We start from the raw sequence: 18,306 nt of genomic DNA on the forward strand, positions 1-18,306 counted from the left end.
CGCAATATCACCGTGTCTCTGTTTCTTAATACAGCGGTACATCACATTACCTGACAGCGGCAGCCAGTCAATGGCCTCAGTGGTCATGTGTGCATGAATAGCATGTGATTGATGAGGCTACAGTTGATTGGCTGCAGCGATCATGGGTGTGACATAATTACTGCGGGGACCAGAGCACCGACGCTGGAGCGGCGTCACATTAAAAAGGGTAGGAGCTTTATTTTATTTGCGATGTATCAAGTGCATTGTAGCAATTTAAAAATGGTTGCAAAACCCTTTAAAAGTAACTCCAAAATATGAGTCTTTATTTTGTAAGAAAATTAAACTTTGGTCGATTGCAGTCAATTTGCTGCTTCCAATTAATGGTAAAGATGTTTTAGATTTTTGGGTTGATGCATCCCCGGAGATTGTGCACATTGCCATGTCCTTGGTTAGAACCAGATCCCGACAAACATCTCCATGAGTCACTTGTGGTGGGGAGCCCCATGTCGTGCGTTACGGCCGTCACTCCTCTGCCGCGCCCCCCTGTACCAATGACTGAGGTCATTTCCTAACAATGGGGCAGCAGTTTATTCTCTAATAAATTGGAGGCTTTCTTTTTCCCATGTGAAAGTTTCCACGTTTTCTTCAGGGTCTTGTCTCAAAGGCAATAACATAATAATAATTCCGTTTCTGTAAATATCAATAGTCTTGTTTTCAGGCTTTTCTTGTTTTTTGCTTATTTCTCTTGATCTTTGCGTTCTGTAAGCGACAGCCAAGATTAAGCGCCGCACTGCGGCCCTGAGCGTTTCATTATTTTCTAATCTAGAGAGCGGTCGGACGCAAGAATTACATTTTTATCAATGGATTTTTTCCATTGTGTCTAAAATAGATACAAATAAAAAATGATATGGGGGGGGGGGTGTTAAAAGTTCTTTTGCATATATTGCATCTATAAAGTAAAAGTTAATTTGCATATATTGCATCTATAATCATCTTTTTGCATAAGTCACACCTCGAGATGAGATGAGTGTAGATCGTACTACACCCTTTTGTGGGAGCTTGTATCTCAGTGGCCTTTTCCTAATATATGTGGTAGAGCTACGCTGCCCCATTTCTTTCATAAAGACATCTTAACATGCCTATTTCAGCCACTAGGGGACGTTCTGTATGCCGATCAGTGGCATCCATATGCAGCTATATACAGAAGGCACCAGTCCATCTGTCAGCAGATTTCTCCCTATGACACCGGCTGACCTGTTACATGTGCGCTTGGCAGCTGAAGGCATCTGTGTTGGTCCCATGTTTCTATGTGCCCGCATTGCTGAGAAACATGATGTTTTAATATATACAAATACCTGTTACACCTAGAGGCTCTGCTCTCTCTGCAGCTGCCATGCCCTCTGCACTTTGATTGACAGGACCAGGTGTGATGACTTTTTCCACTGTTGTGATGTTTGTAGAGAGAGCAGAACCCCTAGGTTTAACCACAACACCCCATTGTTTCCAGAGGCTCATTTGCATATCAAAACTTATTTTTTCTTAGGTGTAACGGCAACGCCCCTTTTGCTCCTATAGGCTAATTTGCATATATTAACTCTTCATTTTTCTTAGCAATAAACATGGAACCAACACAGATGTCTTCAGCTGCCAAGGACAAATGCAACAGGTCAGCCAGTGTCGTAGGTACAAACCTGCTGACAGATGCCCTTTTAGAGGGCTATTTCTGTCTCATGAATTGATGGCATGTTGCTAGGATATGCCATCACTTTGATTGGTGGGGTCCAATCAGAATGCTGCACTCCACCCACTTGGCCTTGCATGAAACTGTATCTGTCCATATACACAGTATAGGGGTATTAGTACTGTAGGGCCCCTTAATGCTCAGGATTGGTGGGTTCCCATAGGCCGGACCCCCAATCATATCCTAGCAATCACCACCAATTCATGAGATAGGAAGAAATCCCCCAATAAGGTGTTTTAAAAATGCATTATAGTACGTGATGGGAGATTTCTGCTCTGAAGACTGCAGGAATGTGAATGCAGCTCTGGTCTGTCATACAGTTTTTAGTAAAAAATTGCAAGATGAATAACGTGATATATTTAAAAGATGGTTTTGTGTCTACGTATACAATGATGATCACAGCGACCGCTGGCTTCAGTGCAATATGCACCTTTAGATCTAAGCAACAAAGATGCAATTGTAGGTGACAGTGTAACAACGTGTTTAGTGCTTTACTTGAAATTTCATTGTGTTTTGCTGCAGCAGTCATATGGTAGTAGTATTTAAAGTTGGTGATACAACACTGAGATGTTGATGGGTCACCCACCTTGATGGGACATGTTTGAACCATTACCTTCTTGCACTGGGTCCCTGTCAGGACAAGATCTGTAATGTTGATTTTGGCATCTGATGGATAAACCGTGCGATGCATATTCCCTGGAAAATCAAGCAGCCGCGTCCATTGCCAGTGTAAGCAATCAGGGGTCTGTTTATTCTGCTGTAAGTGCTGAACTAGCCCCCAAGGTCTCCGCCTCATCTCATGAGCTTTTTGCTGGGTGGTTGCACCCCCATGATATCTAGCCGTCAGTGCAGAACCTGTAAATTCCTCACACGATCGTCTTTTAGAGCCAAATAGTTGAATTGAATAGATGTTGAATTTATGTGGATCTGCTCCTTCGAGAAGCCAGCGAGCACTTATTGCTGTGTATGATTGTGTTACAGCTCAGGAGAAGCATTTTAATATGCGAGCATACTGGTAATGGATTTAGGCTGGAAGAAAGCAAAGCGTTTGGCCGTCTGTTCAGCTTAATCTATTTAGTCACATCCAATAAAATTGTAATCGCTCTGATCCAAAACTTCACTGCAAGTGGATTAAAGGAGTTTGTCATATTTTCTAATAGATGGGCTCTGCAGTGTAAAGAGCACCGGCCGGGGCCTAAACTGCTTGTGGTATCATGTACATCATCATCAACCGGCAGAAATTTATATTGTGAAATGGTATAATGCTGCCCCCTAAGATAATATATTGACTATAATACTGCTCCTATGTACAAGAATATAACTACTATAATACTGCTCCTATGTACAAGAATATAACTACTATAATACTGCCTCCTATGTACAAGAATATAACTACTATAATACTGCCCCTATGTACAAGAATATAACTACTATAATACTGCTCCTATGTACAAGAATATAACTACTATAATACTGCTCCTATGTACAAGAATATAACTACTATAATACTGCCTCCTATGTACAAGAATATAACAATACTGCTCCTATGTACAAGAATAGAACTACTATAATACTGCTCCTATGTACAAGACTAGAACTACTATAATACTGCTCCTATGTACAAGAATAGAACTACTATAATACTGCTCCTATGTACAAGAATAGAACTACTATAATACTGCTCCTATGTACAAGAATAGAACTACTATAATACTGCTCCTATGTACAAGAATAGAACTACTATAATACTGCTCCTATGTACAAGAATAGAACTACTATAATACTGCTCCTATATACAAGAATAGAACTACTATAATACTGTAACCCCCCCCCCCCCAGTATTAAGCATTGGTGGCGCAGTGCGCCTCCCCCCCAAGCCCCCCCAGTGGTGGCGCATAGGGCCCCCCCACCCCAGTCGCAGTGCGCGCCCCCACAGGATCCCCTCTCCCCTGCTCCTCCGATCAGAGCCCCAGCAGTGTAATGCTGGGGCTCCGATCGGTTACCATGGCAGCCAGGACGCTATTGAAGCCCTGGCTGCCATGATAAGCTCCATGCTGCTGTGTGCACAAAGCACAGAGCAGCAGGGACAGTGTGAGCTCCTATTCACCCTGATAGATCTCTATCAGGATGAATAGGACAAGGGTTCTAGTCCCTAAGGGGGCTAAAAGTTAGTTTAAAAAAAATAAAAAAAGTTACAAAAATAAAAACACCAAAATATTAAATATAAATGAAAAAGAAAGATTTACAAAAAAATAAAATACACATTAACAATAAACATTAATTTTCAGCAGATTTGCGGAAATTTTTTATTTTTTTTTCAAAAATGAAAATTCCCATAATATCGGTATAAATTATCGGCTATCGGCCTGAAAGTTCACAAATTATCGGTATCGGCCCTAAAAAATCAATATCGGTCGATCACTAACTATAATACTGCCTCTTATGTACAAGAATATAACTACAATAATACTGCTCCTATGTACAAGAATATAACTACTATAATACTGCTCCTATGTACAAGAATATAACTACTATAATACTGCTCCTATGTACAAGAATATAACTACTATAATACTGCTCCTATGTACAAGAATATAACTACTATAATACTGCTCCTATGTACAGGAATATAACTACTATAATACTACCTCCTATGTACAAGAATATAACTACTATAATACTGCCTCCTATGTACAAGAATATAACTACTATAATACTGCTCCTATGTACAAGAATATAACTACTATAATACTGCTCCTATGTACAAGAAGATAACTACTATAATACTGCTCCTATGTACAAGAATATACCTACTATAATACTGCCTCCTATGTACAAGAATATAACTACTATAATACTGCCTCCTATGTACAGGAATATAACTACTATAATACTGCTCCTATGTACAAGAATATAGCTACTATAATACTGCCTCCTATGTACAAGAATATAACTACTATAATACTGCCTCCTATATACAAGAACATAACTACTATAATACTGCTCCTATGTACAAGAATATAACTACTATAATACTGCCTCCTATGTACAAGAATATAACTACTATAATACTGTCTCCTATGTACAAGAATATAACTACTATAATACTGCTCCTATGTACAAGAATATAACTACTATAATACTGCCTCCTATGTACAAGAATATAACTACTATAATACTGCTCCTATGTACAAGAATATAATTACTATTAAAAAAAACATCCAAGTCTGATGTATAGGGTCAAAGTAAGGCTTTAAGGGGCACATTGGTGTATAACCTGCTGAGTGCAGCTCTGGAAGTTAACACAGGATGTAAGGGTACTTTCACACTAGCGTTATTCTTTTCCGGTATTGAAATCCGGTAAAGGGTCTCAATACTGGAAAAAAAACGCGTCAGTTTTGTTCTAATGCATTCTGAATAGAAAGCAATTCGCTCAGTATGCATCAGGATGTCTTCTGTTCTGTCTCTTGTACGGATAATAATGCCGGATCTGGTACCAATTGTTCCGGAAATTGCTGCGTTGCCGGATCCGGGCTTCCGGTCTGCGCCTGCACCAGGACATAGGAGGAGCTATTTTTGCTTTTGATCTTTGAAAGAAAATGAAATACCGGATCCGTTATTCCGGATAAGACGTCTAACGGATCCGGAAAAAAACACATTTCCGTTTGCATCCAGTTTTCCGTATCCGGTTTTCCGTTGCCGGAACTGCCTGCCGGATCCTAACAACAATAGTGTGAAAGTACCCGTACTCAGGATCAGTACAGGATAAGTAATGTACGTACACAGTGACTGCACCAGCAGAATAGTGAGTGCAGCTCTGGAGTATAATACAGGATGTAACTCAGGATCAGTACAGGATAAGTAATGTATGTACACAGTGACTGCACCAGCAGAATAGTGAGTGCAGCTCTGGAGTATAATACAGGATGTAACTAAATGATTTTCCTATTTCATGACGTAAAGTCATAGTTTTATTAAAGACACGGAGGCGAGTATTGCTATCTCCTTCTTTACTGAACCACCAATAGCAGCAAAGAGAAAAAATTAACATACAGGGAACCATAGCAACCAAGGTCCCTCCCCACTGGCCCCTATAATAGGCCGCTCCTCCTATGGCTCTTCCTCTTTCTTTGGGATCCTGGTGCCAACATCCCGAACAATCCAACGAACTCTGAACATCAACCGGAACGAAGAACTCCACTCTGTACGAAGCAGGAATCAGCAGTCGCCAACCTGGTCAACCACCGAAGAACTTTAAACCGGAACACGGTATACCATCTTTGAAGAAGCTTCAACCTGAAAGAGAGAACAGACCATGGGCCCAGGTGAAACCGGCATGTCAGGACAAGAGCAACGGACACCAACCGCTCAAACAGACCCGATAGGGGTTGAATGACCAACGGCAATAAAGTGCATTAACAAACACTACAATGGCAATGAAATAACCAACAGAGTAATAAATACAATGTCATTAATAAATAACAGGACAATAAATACCGCAAAGACATTATCATAAGTGAGCCCTGAAAGAAAACAACCCACCAAAAGACCCCAGGGAGGGAAACAGGGTGGGCAATACTCGCCTCCGTGTCTTTAATAAAACTATGACTTTACGTCATGAAATAGGAAAATCATTTAGTTTTACATCAAGACACGGAGGCTCATATTGCAAGTTCAAAGCCTGTCAATAATTGAAGCAAACAAGTTAGCTGGAGGACGGAAATAGAACTCCCTGAACGTGGTAACATTAGACCAGTCGGCCAGGCGCATCACGTCCTCCAACCTGGCCCCCGAAACCGCCAGGGCGGTGGCAGAGGCCCCCCGTGCGGAATGGGCAGTGAAGACAGAAGTGTCAACACCCGCCAACGACATAACCCACTTAAGCCAACGCGCTAACGTAGGGCTAGCCACCGGGCCAAACGGATGCCGAATAGAAACTAACAGCTGTGGCCTGGTCGGAGACCTGTGTGCCAGAGTCCTGGACTCGTACTCCCGAAGGCACGCCACGGGGCATAAGATCGGAGACGTAGGAAAACTAGGGTAGGACACGAACCGGATGCTAGTCCTAGTGCGACGCGAGATGTTAAAGGTAACCCCATCCGGGGTAAACGAACGCGCGTCGTAGTCAAGGGCCCTCACATCCGACACTCTCATACATGAAATGAGGCAAAACAGTGCCAACAATCTAGCAGACAATTGCCGAATGGACAAAGCCGAATTCTCGGGCCAAGAGGCCAAATAGCCCAAAACCAGGGAGACATCCCAAGTAGTGGAAAAACGAGGCCGAGGGGGACGAGACAACCGAGCCCCCCGAAGGAGGCGAGACACAGAAGGATGTTGACCAGCCGCGACACCCGCGTAGCCCTCGTGGGTAGAAGAAATAGCGGACCTGAAAAGGTTAATGGTCCGATAAGCCTTCCCCGCCTCAAAGAGAGAGGTGAGGAAACACAGCAGGTCAGCTACAGGTGCCGAAACGGGATCCAGGTCCCGTTCCACGCACCAATGAGCCCAAGTTCTCCAGGCTGCCCGGTAAGACTTTCGGGTGCCGGGAGCCCACGCGCTGTCCAATAGTCGTCGAGTCGCAGCCGAAATTCCCTCGAAAGATCCAGGTGTCCTGAGATCCGGCACGCCAGCAGCCGCAGGGATCCGTCGAGGAGGAGGGGATGAAGTAGACCCTGAGGGTTGCGTAGGAGATCCAACCGGTTCGGGAGAAGCACAGGAACCTCCACCAGAATCTTCAACAATGAAGGGAACCAAACCTGGGATCCCCAGAACGGGACCACCAGAACCAGATCCGCCCGATGGCGGAGAACCTGCAGGAGAGTCCTCGGGATCATTGAGAACGGAGGAAACGCGCACAGGCGAGACACCGACCAGTCCTGGAGGAAAGCATCCACCGCTTCCGGGTCCGGACGCCAGCTGAAGAACCGGGTTAGCTGCCTGTTGAGCCGAGAGGCGAAGAGATCGACGGACATCGGACCCCACACATCCGAAATCACCGCGAACACCAGCGGATCCAACTGCCAATCACTGCCGTCCGACAGGTAGCGAGAGTTCCAATCCGCCTGAATGTTGCTCAACCCTGGCAAATACTCAGCCTGCACCATGATATCCCTGGACAGGCAGAACGACCAAAAATCTTTGGCCAAACGCGCCAAAGTGGAGACACCGTTGCAATAGGCCCCCCAGCCCTGGAGGCTCGCGTCCGTTTCGATCGTCAACTCCGGCAGGGACCCAAAGATTGCTCTCCCGTTCCACGCTTCCAGGTTGGCTATCCACCAACTCAGTTCCTCCCGGGCTTCTGAGTCCAGAACCACCGCGTCCGCAAAGGAGGCACCGGTCCGAAGATGGGCGATCTTCAGTCGCAGGAGCGCCCGGTAATGCAGCGGGGCTGGGAACACCGCCTGAATGGAATAGGCCAGCAGGCCGATAATGCGGGTCAGGTGACGTAACGAGAGATGGGGAGCAAGGAGAGCATGTCTCAACTCCTTGCGGATCGCCCGCAACTTCGCCGTCGGTAGGCTGAGAGACTCCGAGAGTGAATCCACCGTGAATCCCAGAAACTCCATCCTCTGGGCCGGAGTAAGGCAGGATTCCTCTCGGTTGAGGAGGAACCCGAGACCCGAAAGCAGATCCGCCGTCCAGCGTAGATGTTCCAGCAATCCCGCTCTGGACTCGTGCATTAGCAGGATGTCGTCCAGATAGATGATGAGACGCACACCCCGAGTCCTCAACCACGACACGACCGGACGCAGCAACTTGGTGAAACACCAGGGAGCTGAAGACAGCCCGAACGGCAGACAGGTGAACCTCCAGACCTCTCCCTGCCACCGGAACTGAAGCAGGTCTCTGGAAAGGGCGGATACCGGGACCGTCAGGTAAGCATCCTTCAGGTCCAGTTTCACCATCCAGTCCCCAGGGATTAACAAGTCCCGAAGGAGATGGATCCCTTCCATCTTGAAATGACGGTAACGTACTACCGCATTCAACGAGCGAAGGTTGATGACCGGTCTCATCTGCCCGTCTTTCTTCTGTACAAGAAAGATGTTGCTGATCACACCCACCGATGCCGGGGACGCAGGCACTATTGCCAACTTTTGCCTGAGGGACTGTAATTCCGCGTCCACCAACGCACGATCCGCGCGCGATAGGGGAACAAGCGGAGGGGAAGGAATCAGATAGGGGGAGCCCGTGAGCTCTATGTGAAATCCCCTGACCGTGGCAAGCACCCATGGATCCGCGGTAATGAGGCTCCAAGCGTGGGAAAAAAGCTGGAGTCGGCCCCCTACAGAAGGTACCATAGAATCCCCCATCAGGGGAGCACTTACCCAAGGGTCTGCGGTGACTCGGGTTGCCCCGGAAGGAGCGAGAACGCCATTGCTGTCCTCTCGTGGTGAAGAACGGAGACGCGTTGCGTTGTTCTTGGAACTGAGGACGATGTCCACCGGAACCTCTGGTAGCTCCGCGGGCCTGGAAATTAGCACGGCCGGACAGGCGGCCCCTACCACTGCCGGCCCGATGAGAGACCCGTCCCTGGAAGACCCTGCGCATAGAGGACTGGGTCTTGTCCAGCGCAGTAAAGGTGCCCACGAACCGGCTCATGTCCTTGATGAAGGACTCGCCGAAAAGGAGGCCCTGGGCATCCTTTCCAGCCTCAGTGAGAGCCAAATTGGCCAATTTGGGGACAATCTTAAACAAGATCGCCTCGCGTCTCTCAATCGCCATGGCAGTATTGGCGTTTCCGGTCAGGCATATGGCCCGCTGGGCCCAGCCCCTCAATTCCACCGGGTCAATCGTGGTACCCTCCATTCTAGCCGCTTCGGCCAACTCTAAGATCCTAGTCAAGGGATCAAACACATCTAGAATTTTGTCCTGGCAGCTGCGGAGCGCTGAATCCAGGCCCTTTTTTGCGTTCCAACCCGTTTTGGACAAGAACTGCGACATCTTGGGGTCCACCAACGGGGTGTCACAGACTTTATTGGGAACCACCGGCCGGGGACACTCGGCCCTAAGCTTATTGCGCGACTCGCGGCTAAGCGAGTGACGCACCCAGTGCTCCAAATAGGTCCCCACATGAGGGGAGGGAAGCCATTCCGCCGAACGAGGGTGATGTAACGACTCGGGATCGAACATCGGTTCGCCCGAGTCATCCAACACGGCCTCAGAACGGGCAGGGGCGGAAGTAGTCGCCGCCTCCTTGGCAGAGGAGGCCGCCGCAGCGGAGGTAGAGGGGCCCTGAACTGGGGGGGTGAGATCCTCCTCCATGCCGTACTCGAAATCCGCTAACGCCTCCTCGTCTGAAACTCCATCCGAGTCAGACAGGTTCGGTGATTGCGCTCTAGCGCGTTTCCATGTCCGCGCCCGTTCTGCCTGGCGGGAAGAGGCCCTTTCCCGTGAGCTAAGCACGGTCTCTGGGGTGGCAAGATGCGCACCAGTCAAAGTCCCCTGTAAAACAGGGGGATAAATGGAGGTAGGCTGCGGGGCGGCAATGGGGTCTAGCAAGGGAGCACTGGCGGGATGTGCGGACAGAGCCTGCGCAATAGTTTGTGACAGAACTGACGACATGGAGCCATGGCTGCCATGATCGCGTCTGACACCGAGCGCTGCAGAGCTAGCGGTTGGGCATCAACCCCAGCAGAGTTACATAACTCAGGGGAAGCGGGGTCTACTGGCAGTAGGAGGGGGGGTAGGGGCAGACATAACCAAAGACTATGGTCAGGTGGGAGCGCTACCAGGGAAAACAAAAGCCTTCAGGGTAAAAGCGATGTCACCTGGAAAAAACCAGCGGCGCTACAGAGCAGGCAGAAGCAGGAGCCGCCGACCGTGCCTGGAGAGGAAGGCGAATGGCCGGAAGTAGCAGCACACAGTAGGTCCGCCCCCAAAAGCGCGCGAATCGCGGCCTCTGAAACCAAAATGGCCGCCGAGATCTCGCGAGACCTCGCGGCCGGCCGATGCTGAGGGAGTCCAAGATGGCCGCCGAGATCTCGCGAGATCTCGCGGCCCCCGAAGCGCAGAGGCGCCGGGAACGGCGCCGCCGAAAGCAGCGATGGAGGACCCGCCCCAACAAACCGGGAAGCGCTGGAGGCTCCGGTAAGGCAACACGCCGTACCTAACAGGGCGGGGAGGGGACGCAGGCCACACAGGACCATTAAACGCTAAGCGCGACCGGCATAATGGTTGGGAAACCAGAGGGAAGAACCGCAAATAGGCTCCAGCAAGGACTCCCACAGCGCGGGAATAAGCGCAGGGGAAGAAAAAATCGCCCGCCCCAAAGAGGCAGGGGGAAAAGCACAAGGGAAACGCTGCTAGCAGGCAGGGTTAGTCACCCTGGGGTGCGCAGCGCAGAAGAAAACACCAAACAATTCAATGAACAAGACAGAACAGAAAAGAGGTGTACTTAGCTTGGCAGCAGCAAAGAAAGAGGGAAAGAGCCATAGGAGGAGCGGCCTATTATAGGGGCCAGTGGGGAGGGACCTTGGTTGCTATGGTTCCCTGTATGTTAATTTTTTCTCTTTGCTGCTATTGGTGGTTCAGTAAAGAAGGAGATAGCAATACTCGCCTCCGTGTCTTGATGTAAAACTCAGGATCAGTACAGGATAAGTAATGTATGTACACAGTGACTGCACCAGCAGAATAGTGAGTGCAGCTCTGGAGTATCATACAGGATGTAACTGAGGATCAGTACAGGATAAGTAATGTATGTACACAGTGACTGCACCAGCAGAATAGTGAGTGCAGCTCTGGAGTATAATACAGGATGTAACTCAGGATCAGTACAGGATATGTAATGTATGTAAGCAGTGACTGCACCAGCAGAATAGTGAGTGCAGCTCTGGAGTATAATACAGGATGTAACTCAGGATCAGTACAGGATAAGTAATGTATGTACACAGTGACTGCACCAGCAGAATAGTGAGTGCAGCTCTGGAGTATAATACAGGATGTAACCCAGGATCAGTACAGGATAAGTAATGTATGTACACAGTGACTGCACCAGCAGAATAGTGAGTGCAGCTCTGGAGTATAATACAGGATGTAACTCAGGATCAGTACAGGATAAGTAATGTATGTACACAGTGACTGCACCAGCAGAATAGTGAGTGCAGCTCTGGAGTATAATACAGGATGTAACTCAGGGTCAGTACAGGATAAGTAATGTATGTACACAGTGACTGCAACAGCAGAATAGTGAGTGCAGCTCTGGAGTATAATACAGGATGTAACTCAGGATCAGTACAGGATAAGTAATGTATGTGCACATTGACTGCACCAGCAGAATAGTGAGTGCAGCTCTGGAGTATAATACAGGATGTAACTCAGGATCAGTACAGGATAAGTAATGTATGTACACAGTGACTGCACCAGCAGAATAGTGAGTGCAGCTCTGGAGTATAATACAGGATGTAACTCAGGATCAGTACAGGATAAGTAATGTATGTACACAGTGACTGCACCAGCAGAATAGTGAGTGCAGCTCTGGAGTATAATACAGGATGTAACTCAGGATCAGTACAGGATAAGTAATGTATGTACACAGCGACTGCACCAGCAGAATAGTGAGTGCAGTTTTGTAGTATAATACGGGATATTACTATCAGTACAGGATAAGTAATATAATCACTCATTACTTCACTGTTTATGTAGATTAATTATATGTAAAAACTGTAGAATTGAGTTGAGAGCTCAGCATTTGCCTTACATTCTTTCGGGTAAATATAAGCAGTTTTTATGTTCCCCTTTGTTCTAGTAGAACTGGATGTTATTAGTAATGAAATCTCCCATTTTGCTTGTTTTTGAATCTTAGCTGAATAAATACTAATTAAAAGCATAAAATAAATGATAATTATCCTTCCCTGCTCGTTATATCCGGCCTCACCAGATAATTACACTACATATAAACAGCTATTCCGAGTCCATTCAGTTCAGATCTGAGTAATTGGTTGTCAACATCTCTCTGCTTTTCTCTTTTTGGTTTCATATTTATTTCAGTTTATATTTTTCTTATGATCTTCCTATAATCTTCTCTTTCTCTGCTTATCTTGTACTGATCTTGCTTTTCTTCATACTTTTTACTCCAGTCACATCCAGAGTTTCAGTCCCACATCCAATATCTCATCTTTCATAAGATGACAGTCATATTCTATGCCCCTATGTCCTGCTCAGATGGGGAGTTTGTTAGTGTGTCAGCGTGGGGAAGTGCCATCAGTCTGGAATCCTGAACAAGGGCAAGAGATCTTATATCTGCTCGGTCTAGTGTGCAGAAGATTCTGCCTAGACTGACACATTCCAGCAAACTGCAGCTATATGAACAGGATTATAATAATAATCATAAATCAAACTTTCACCTTTTAATACTTGGTTACAAATCCTTTGCAGTCAATTACAGCCTGAAGTCTGGAACGCATACCAGACGCTGGTCTCATCCCTGGTGACGCTCTGCCCGGCCTCTACTGCAACTGTCTTCAGCTCCTGCTTGTTCTTGGGGCATTTTCCCTTCAGTTTTGTCTTCAGCAAGTGAAATGCTCAATCGGATTCAGGTCCGGGGATTGACTCGGCCATTGCAGAACATTCCACTTCTTTTCCCTTAAAAAACTCTTTGGTTGCTTTTGCAGGATGCTTTGGGTCATTGTCCATCTGCACTGTGAAGCGCCGTCCAATAAGTTCTGAAGCATTTGGCTGAATATGAGCAGATAATATTGCCCGAAACCCTTCAGAATTCATCCTGCTGCTTTTGTCAGCAGTCACATCATCAATAAATACAAGAGAAGCAGTTCCATTGGCCGCCATACATGCCCACGCCATGACACTGCCACCACCATGCTTCACTGATGAGGTGGTATGCTTAGGACCATGAGCAGTTACCTTCCTTCTCCATACTCTTCTCTTCCCATCACTCTGGTACAAGTTGATCTTGGTCTCATCTGTCCATAGGATGTTGTCCCAGAACTGTGAAGGCTTTTTTAGATGTCGTTTGGCAAACTCTAATCTGGCCTTCCTGTTTTTGAGGCTCAGCAATGGTTTCCATCTTGTGGTGAACCCTCTGTATTCACTCTGGTGAAGTCTTCTCCTGATTGTTGACTTTGACACACATACACCTACCTCCTGGAGAGTGTTCTTGATCTGGCCAACTGCTGTGAAGGGCGTTTTCTTCACCACAGTTGTTTTCTGTGGTCTTCCGGGTCTTTTGGTGTTGCTGAGCTCACCGCTGCGTTCCTTCTTTTTAAGAATGTTCCAGACAGTTGTTTTGGTCGCGCCTGATCTTTTTGCTATCTCTCTGATGGGTTTGTGGTGTTTTTCAGCCTAATGATGGCTTCACTGATAGTGACCGCTCTTTGGATCTCATCTTGAGAGTTGACAGCAACAGATTCCAAATGCAAATAGCAGACTGGAAATGAACTCTGGACCTTTTATCTGCTCATTGTAATTGGGATAATGAGGGAATAACACACACCGGCCATGGAACAGCTGAGAAGACAATTGTTCCATTACTTTTGGTCCCTTAACAAGTGAGAGGCACAGATGCAAACTGTTGTAATTCCTGCACCGTTCACCTGATTTGGATGTAAATACCTTCAAATTAAAGCTGACAGTCTGCAGGTACAGCTGACAGTCTGCGGGTAAAGCTGACAGTCTGCAGGTAAAGCTGACAGTCTGCAGGTAAAGCACATCTTGTTCGTTTCATTTCAAATCCATTGTGGTGGTGTATAGAGCCAAAAATGTTAGAATTGTGTCCATGTCTCTATCAAGTGTCCATTTGGGACATTTGAGGTTGCAAAGCTTATTTGAGATAATGCCAAGCTCCCTGGCATATACAGAATGCTCAGAGCAGTTGCCCCAGGCGCGGATTATTTCTCCCACAGGATCATTACATGTCACGTGTCTGGGGTGGCATCAGGTAGCCAGTAACATAGTACCTCCAGCCTGTGCCATAAAGCTGATATGTGTTGTGACTGGATCCCCTGTTAGCCATAAATCAAGATCATACAGCGGTGATAACAATGAGAAGAGAGAGATTTACTTTTCAGCCAATGACATTTATCATGTAGAGAAAGTATGCTCGCGTTCACATCTCCGTTTAGGTGATCTGGTGCAAATGCCGGCTGTCAGCCAGGCACAATTTTTTTTGCATGCAGCGGTCTTTGGCTGAAACCCTGCATTTATGCCTGAAATCGGTCAGATCACTGCCAGATCCCATTACAGTCAATGGGGATCCAGCAATAAAGTAGAGGATCCGACAGGCTTCTCTGGATAGGTCATTAATATCAGATCGGCGGGTTCCGACACCCGACATCCCCGACGATCAGCTGTATGAGGAGACGGAGCGCAGTGTGTACGTGCCATCTCCTGTCTCTCTTCCTGCTCGCTGCTGCTATGTCTATATATGTTTCGGACCCCCACCAATCTGATAGTGATTACCTATCCTGATGATAGGTCATCAATATTGAAAGCCCGGAGAACCCCTTTAATACAAGGCACTTCCTAATGTATTGGGATTCTCCATATTGCCTCCTTTGCTGGCTGGATTCATTTTTCCATCACATCACACATGGCTCGTGTCCAGGGGTTACAACCAGATATGAGTTGGCCAGGACGGGAGCTGCTGTCCTTGCCTCCAGAGATGTCGGCGCTTTTCCCTGTAGTGTGCAAGCACAACCACCACTGCTGGATTACAGGGTGGTCGTAACCATGGAAACAAGCCGTGCATAATGCGATGGGAAAATCCAGCCAGCAAAGGAGGAAATATGGAGAATCGCAATACATTAGGAAGTGCCTTGTATTAACTTTCTCTACATGATAAATGCCATTTGCTGAAGTGAGAGAACCCCTTTAAAGGGAACCTGTCACCAGTTTTATGGTATCCTAACTAAGGGCAACATAAATAAGTGACTGATTCTCTTAGCAAAATGCTGGGTCACTTTCTTTAATTGACCCAGTCGATCTGCTAACATTTTGTATTGAAAAGCTCCAGCTGATAATGATGAGTCATGAATATTCATGAGCTTCTGACTCTCCCCGCCCACCTGCTGCTGATTGACAGTTATTTTCCATATGAATCAGCAGCAGGTGGGCAGGGGAGTGGCTATAGCTCTGAATTAAATATATGCTGGACTCAATGACATCACGCTGGACTCAAATCAGCTCATTAGCATGCGGCATCTTTGTGTGTATATTATGAGGTAACCATCTGTCACACCAGTAAGTGAATACATCTAAGGCACTTTTTAGTAGTTAATGATTGTATATAATTAGTTAGATTATAATCAAATATCCACATGACAGGTTCCCTTTAAGTTATTATTATTATTTATGTATGTTGTAAAGTCCGCTATGGCCGTCACATTGCCTAACCACACAGATATAAAGTCAGCGATATAACTGGCATTCCAGACCAAACTGGGTTTTCAAAGGTGAGCAGGAAGCATCCTTGCTGGTACGGTGTTAGGCCTCATTCACATAGCCATATCCAGGTTTGCGGACTGCAGATTTTGGATCCGCAAAACATTGATACCGTCTGTGTGCATTTTGTGGAACGGAATGTCCTGCTCTCTATAGAACTGTCCTATCCTTGTCCTTAAAACAGACATATGGATGCGGACAGCATATGATGTGTTGTAATGAATGGGTCCGCTCCGATCCGCATTTTTTTTTATGGATTGTGTGAATAGGGCCTTAGGCCTCATGCACACGAACGTATTTTGTTTCCGTGTCCGTTCTGTTATTTTTTTGCGGATAGGATGCGGATTCATTAATTTCAATTTGTCTGCAAAAAAAATGCGGACAGTACACAGTGTGCTGTCCGCATCAGTATGTCCGTTCTGTAGCCCCGCAAAAAAAAATATAACATGTCCTATTCTTGTCCGTTTTAGGCATTGTTACAATGGATCCGCAAAAAAAACGGATGGCATACAGATGTCATCATTTTATATTTTTTTTTGCGGATCCACAATTTGTGTACAGCAAAACACATACGGTCGTGTGCATGTAGCCTTACACTGCGTTTTTTTTTTCTGCCCGTAATCCACAATTTGTGCAGGTATCCTTATATGTCATATGTTGCTCTGCTAATTATTTGAGATCTTAATACTTCTTTAAACTTCTGGTGGATTCACACATGGGAGATTTGTCTGAATTGCGCCAAGGCTGGGCAGTTCGGATGGATTCATAGCTTTTCAATGCGTCTGTCATGAAGCTGTGAGCAGGTGCCACAGAAATTAGCTCCAACTATACTTTTTCTTGCGTAGGGTCAGTGGCCCTCACCATATTGATAATAATGTTCTTTTTTGTCTTTTTCTTCTAAAAACCCTGTGTCGCTTCAGCATTTTACTTGTGTTTTCTGGTAGAAAATGCTTGTAAATAATTTAGGAGAATTCCTGGCTGTTTCACCAGACTGGGCCAACAAGTCAGCTTTGCAGATGTTTTCCATTTGGGATAATGGGATTCAGCTTGGTTTGTGGGATGCGTGATGCCCAGGACACTGCGGTATATGATCTGCAGCCAAAGTCTTTTATTCTGCAGGTTCAAAAAACAGGAGAAAGCTGGAGTCTCCATTCCTGGCCAGAAAGTTTATTTCCAGATCAAAGAGTATATCCTAAAATGGAAAAAAATATCCTTCGTTTATGAGAAAGTTGGGTGACAGCCAAATCCAAATCGCCCCCCTTAGAGTTCCCATGAGGGTTGCCACCCAGCTTTATTTGACAGAAGGGGACGACACATTTTGTGGATTTTCCTGGGACATTCTCTTCAATATAGAATAACGTATTAATTTCCTGTGGAAACAATGCAGAGCCCTGCAGTGACGTGCGCACCAGAGTAGAGCTGTTTCCGTGTCCCAGTTTTCGTTAATTAATGGTATAACGAGCCCATGATTAGACATAGTAGACCCCTCACGTGCAGGTACTGTGCAAGCGCTCACTGTTAGACTCTGGGGGCATATATTACGTACACTGTTCATTTGCTTTTTAAAAACTCGCCGTAATTTTGCTAACCTGTTTTATTTGTCTTAATAGTTGCAGAAATAGTTTGTGAAATTGAGAAAAATGAGAAGATTCGCTCATCTCTGGAGGCAAAGAAAATAAGTGTGAGTATAAGAGACGGCGGCCGCATCTGCTATTCCTCAGAAATTGACCATATAATATAGAAACACTAACAGAAAGATGCGGCTTCACATGGGTATATTTCATCTATTTTGTTTAATATTTGTGTGTGTTGTTAAAAGATATCGACAGTATCCCCCAAAACAGTGACCTCTACAGCACCCAGCTTTAACAGTGAACTCCACAATCCCCCACCCCTTAACACTTACACCCCCCCCACCACAGTGCCCCGCCACTTTAAAATGGGACCTCAACAGTAGCCCATCCCCTTAACTTTAACCTTCACAGCAGTTCGCCCCTTTAACAGTGAGTTTCACAGCACCCCACTCTCTTGACAGTGACCTCACAGTACCCTGCTGCCTTACCGGTGACCTCGCAGTACCCTGCTGCCTTACCGGTGACCTCGCAGTACCCTGCTGCCTTACCGGTGACCTCGCAGTACCCTGCTGCCTTAACGGTGACCTCGCAGTACCCTGCTGCCTTACCGGT

At 46.2% G+C, this 18,306-nt stretch overlaps 1 protein-coding gene across 1 annotated transcript in view; it reads left to right on the top strand.

Moving 5' to 3' along the window:
* RAD18 (RAD18 E3 ubiquitin protein ligase) overlaps window positions 1-18,306 on the top strand; it is a 241,939-nt gene that overhangs the window by 87,048 nt on the left and 136,585 nt on the right. Inside the window, exon 8 of the mRNA XM_044301938.1 lies at window positions 17,731-17,801. Coding sequence (XP_044157873.1) covers window positions 17,731-17,801 — 71 coding nt within the window. The remainder of the gene's footprint in view (window positions 1-17,730; window positions 17,802-18,306) is intronic.

This window comes from Bufo gargarizans, chromosome 7, assembly GCF_014858855.1.
Source record: "Bufo gargarizans isolate SCDJY-AF-19 chromosome 7, ASM1485885v1, whole genome shotgun sequence".
NCBI classification, from domain to species: domain Eukaryota; kingdom Metazoa; phylum Chordata; class Amphibia; order Anura; family Bufonidae; genus Bufo; species Bufo gargarizans.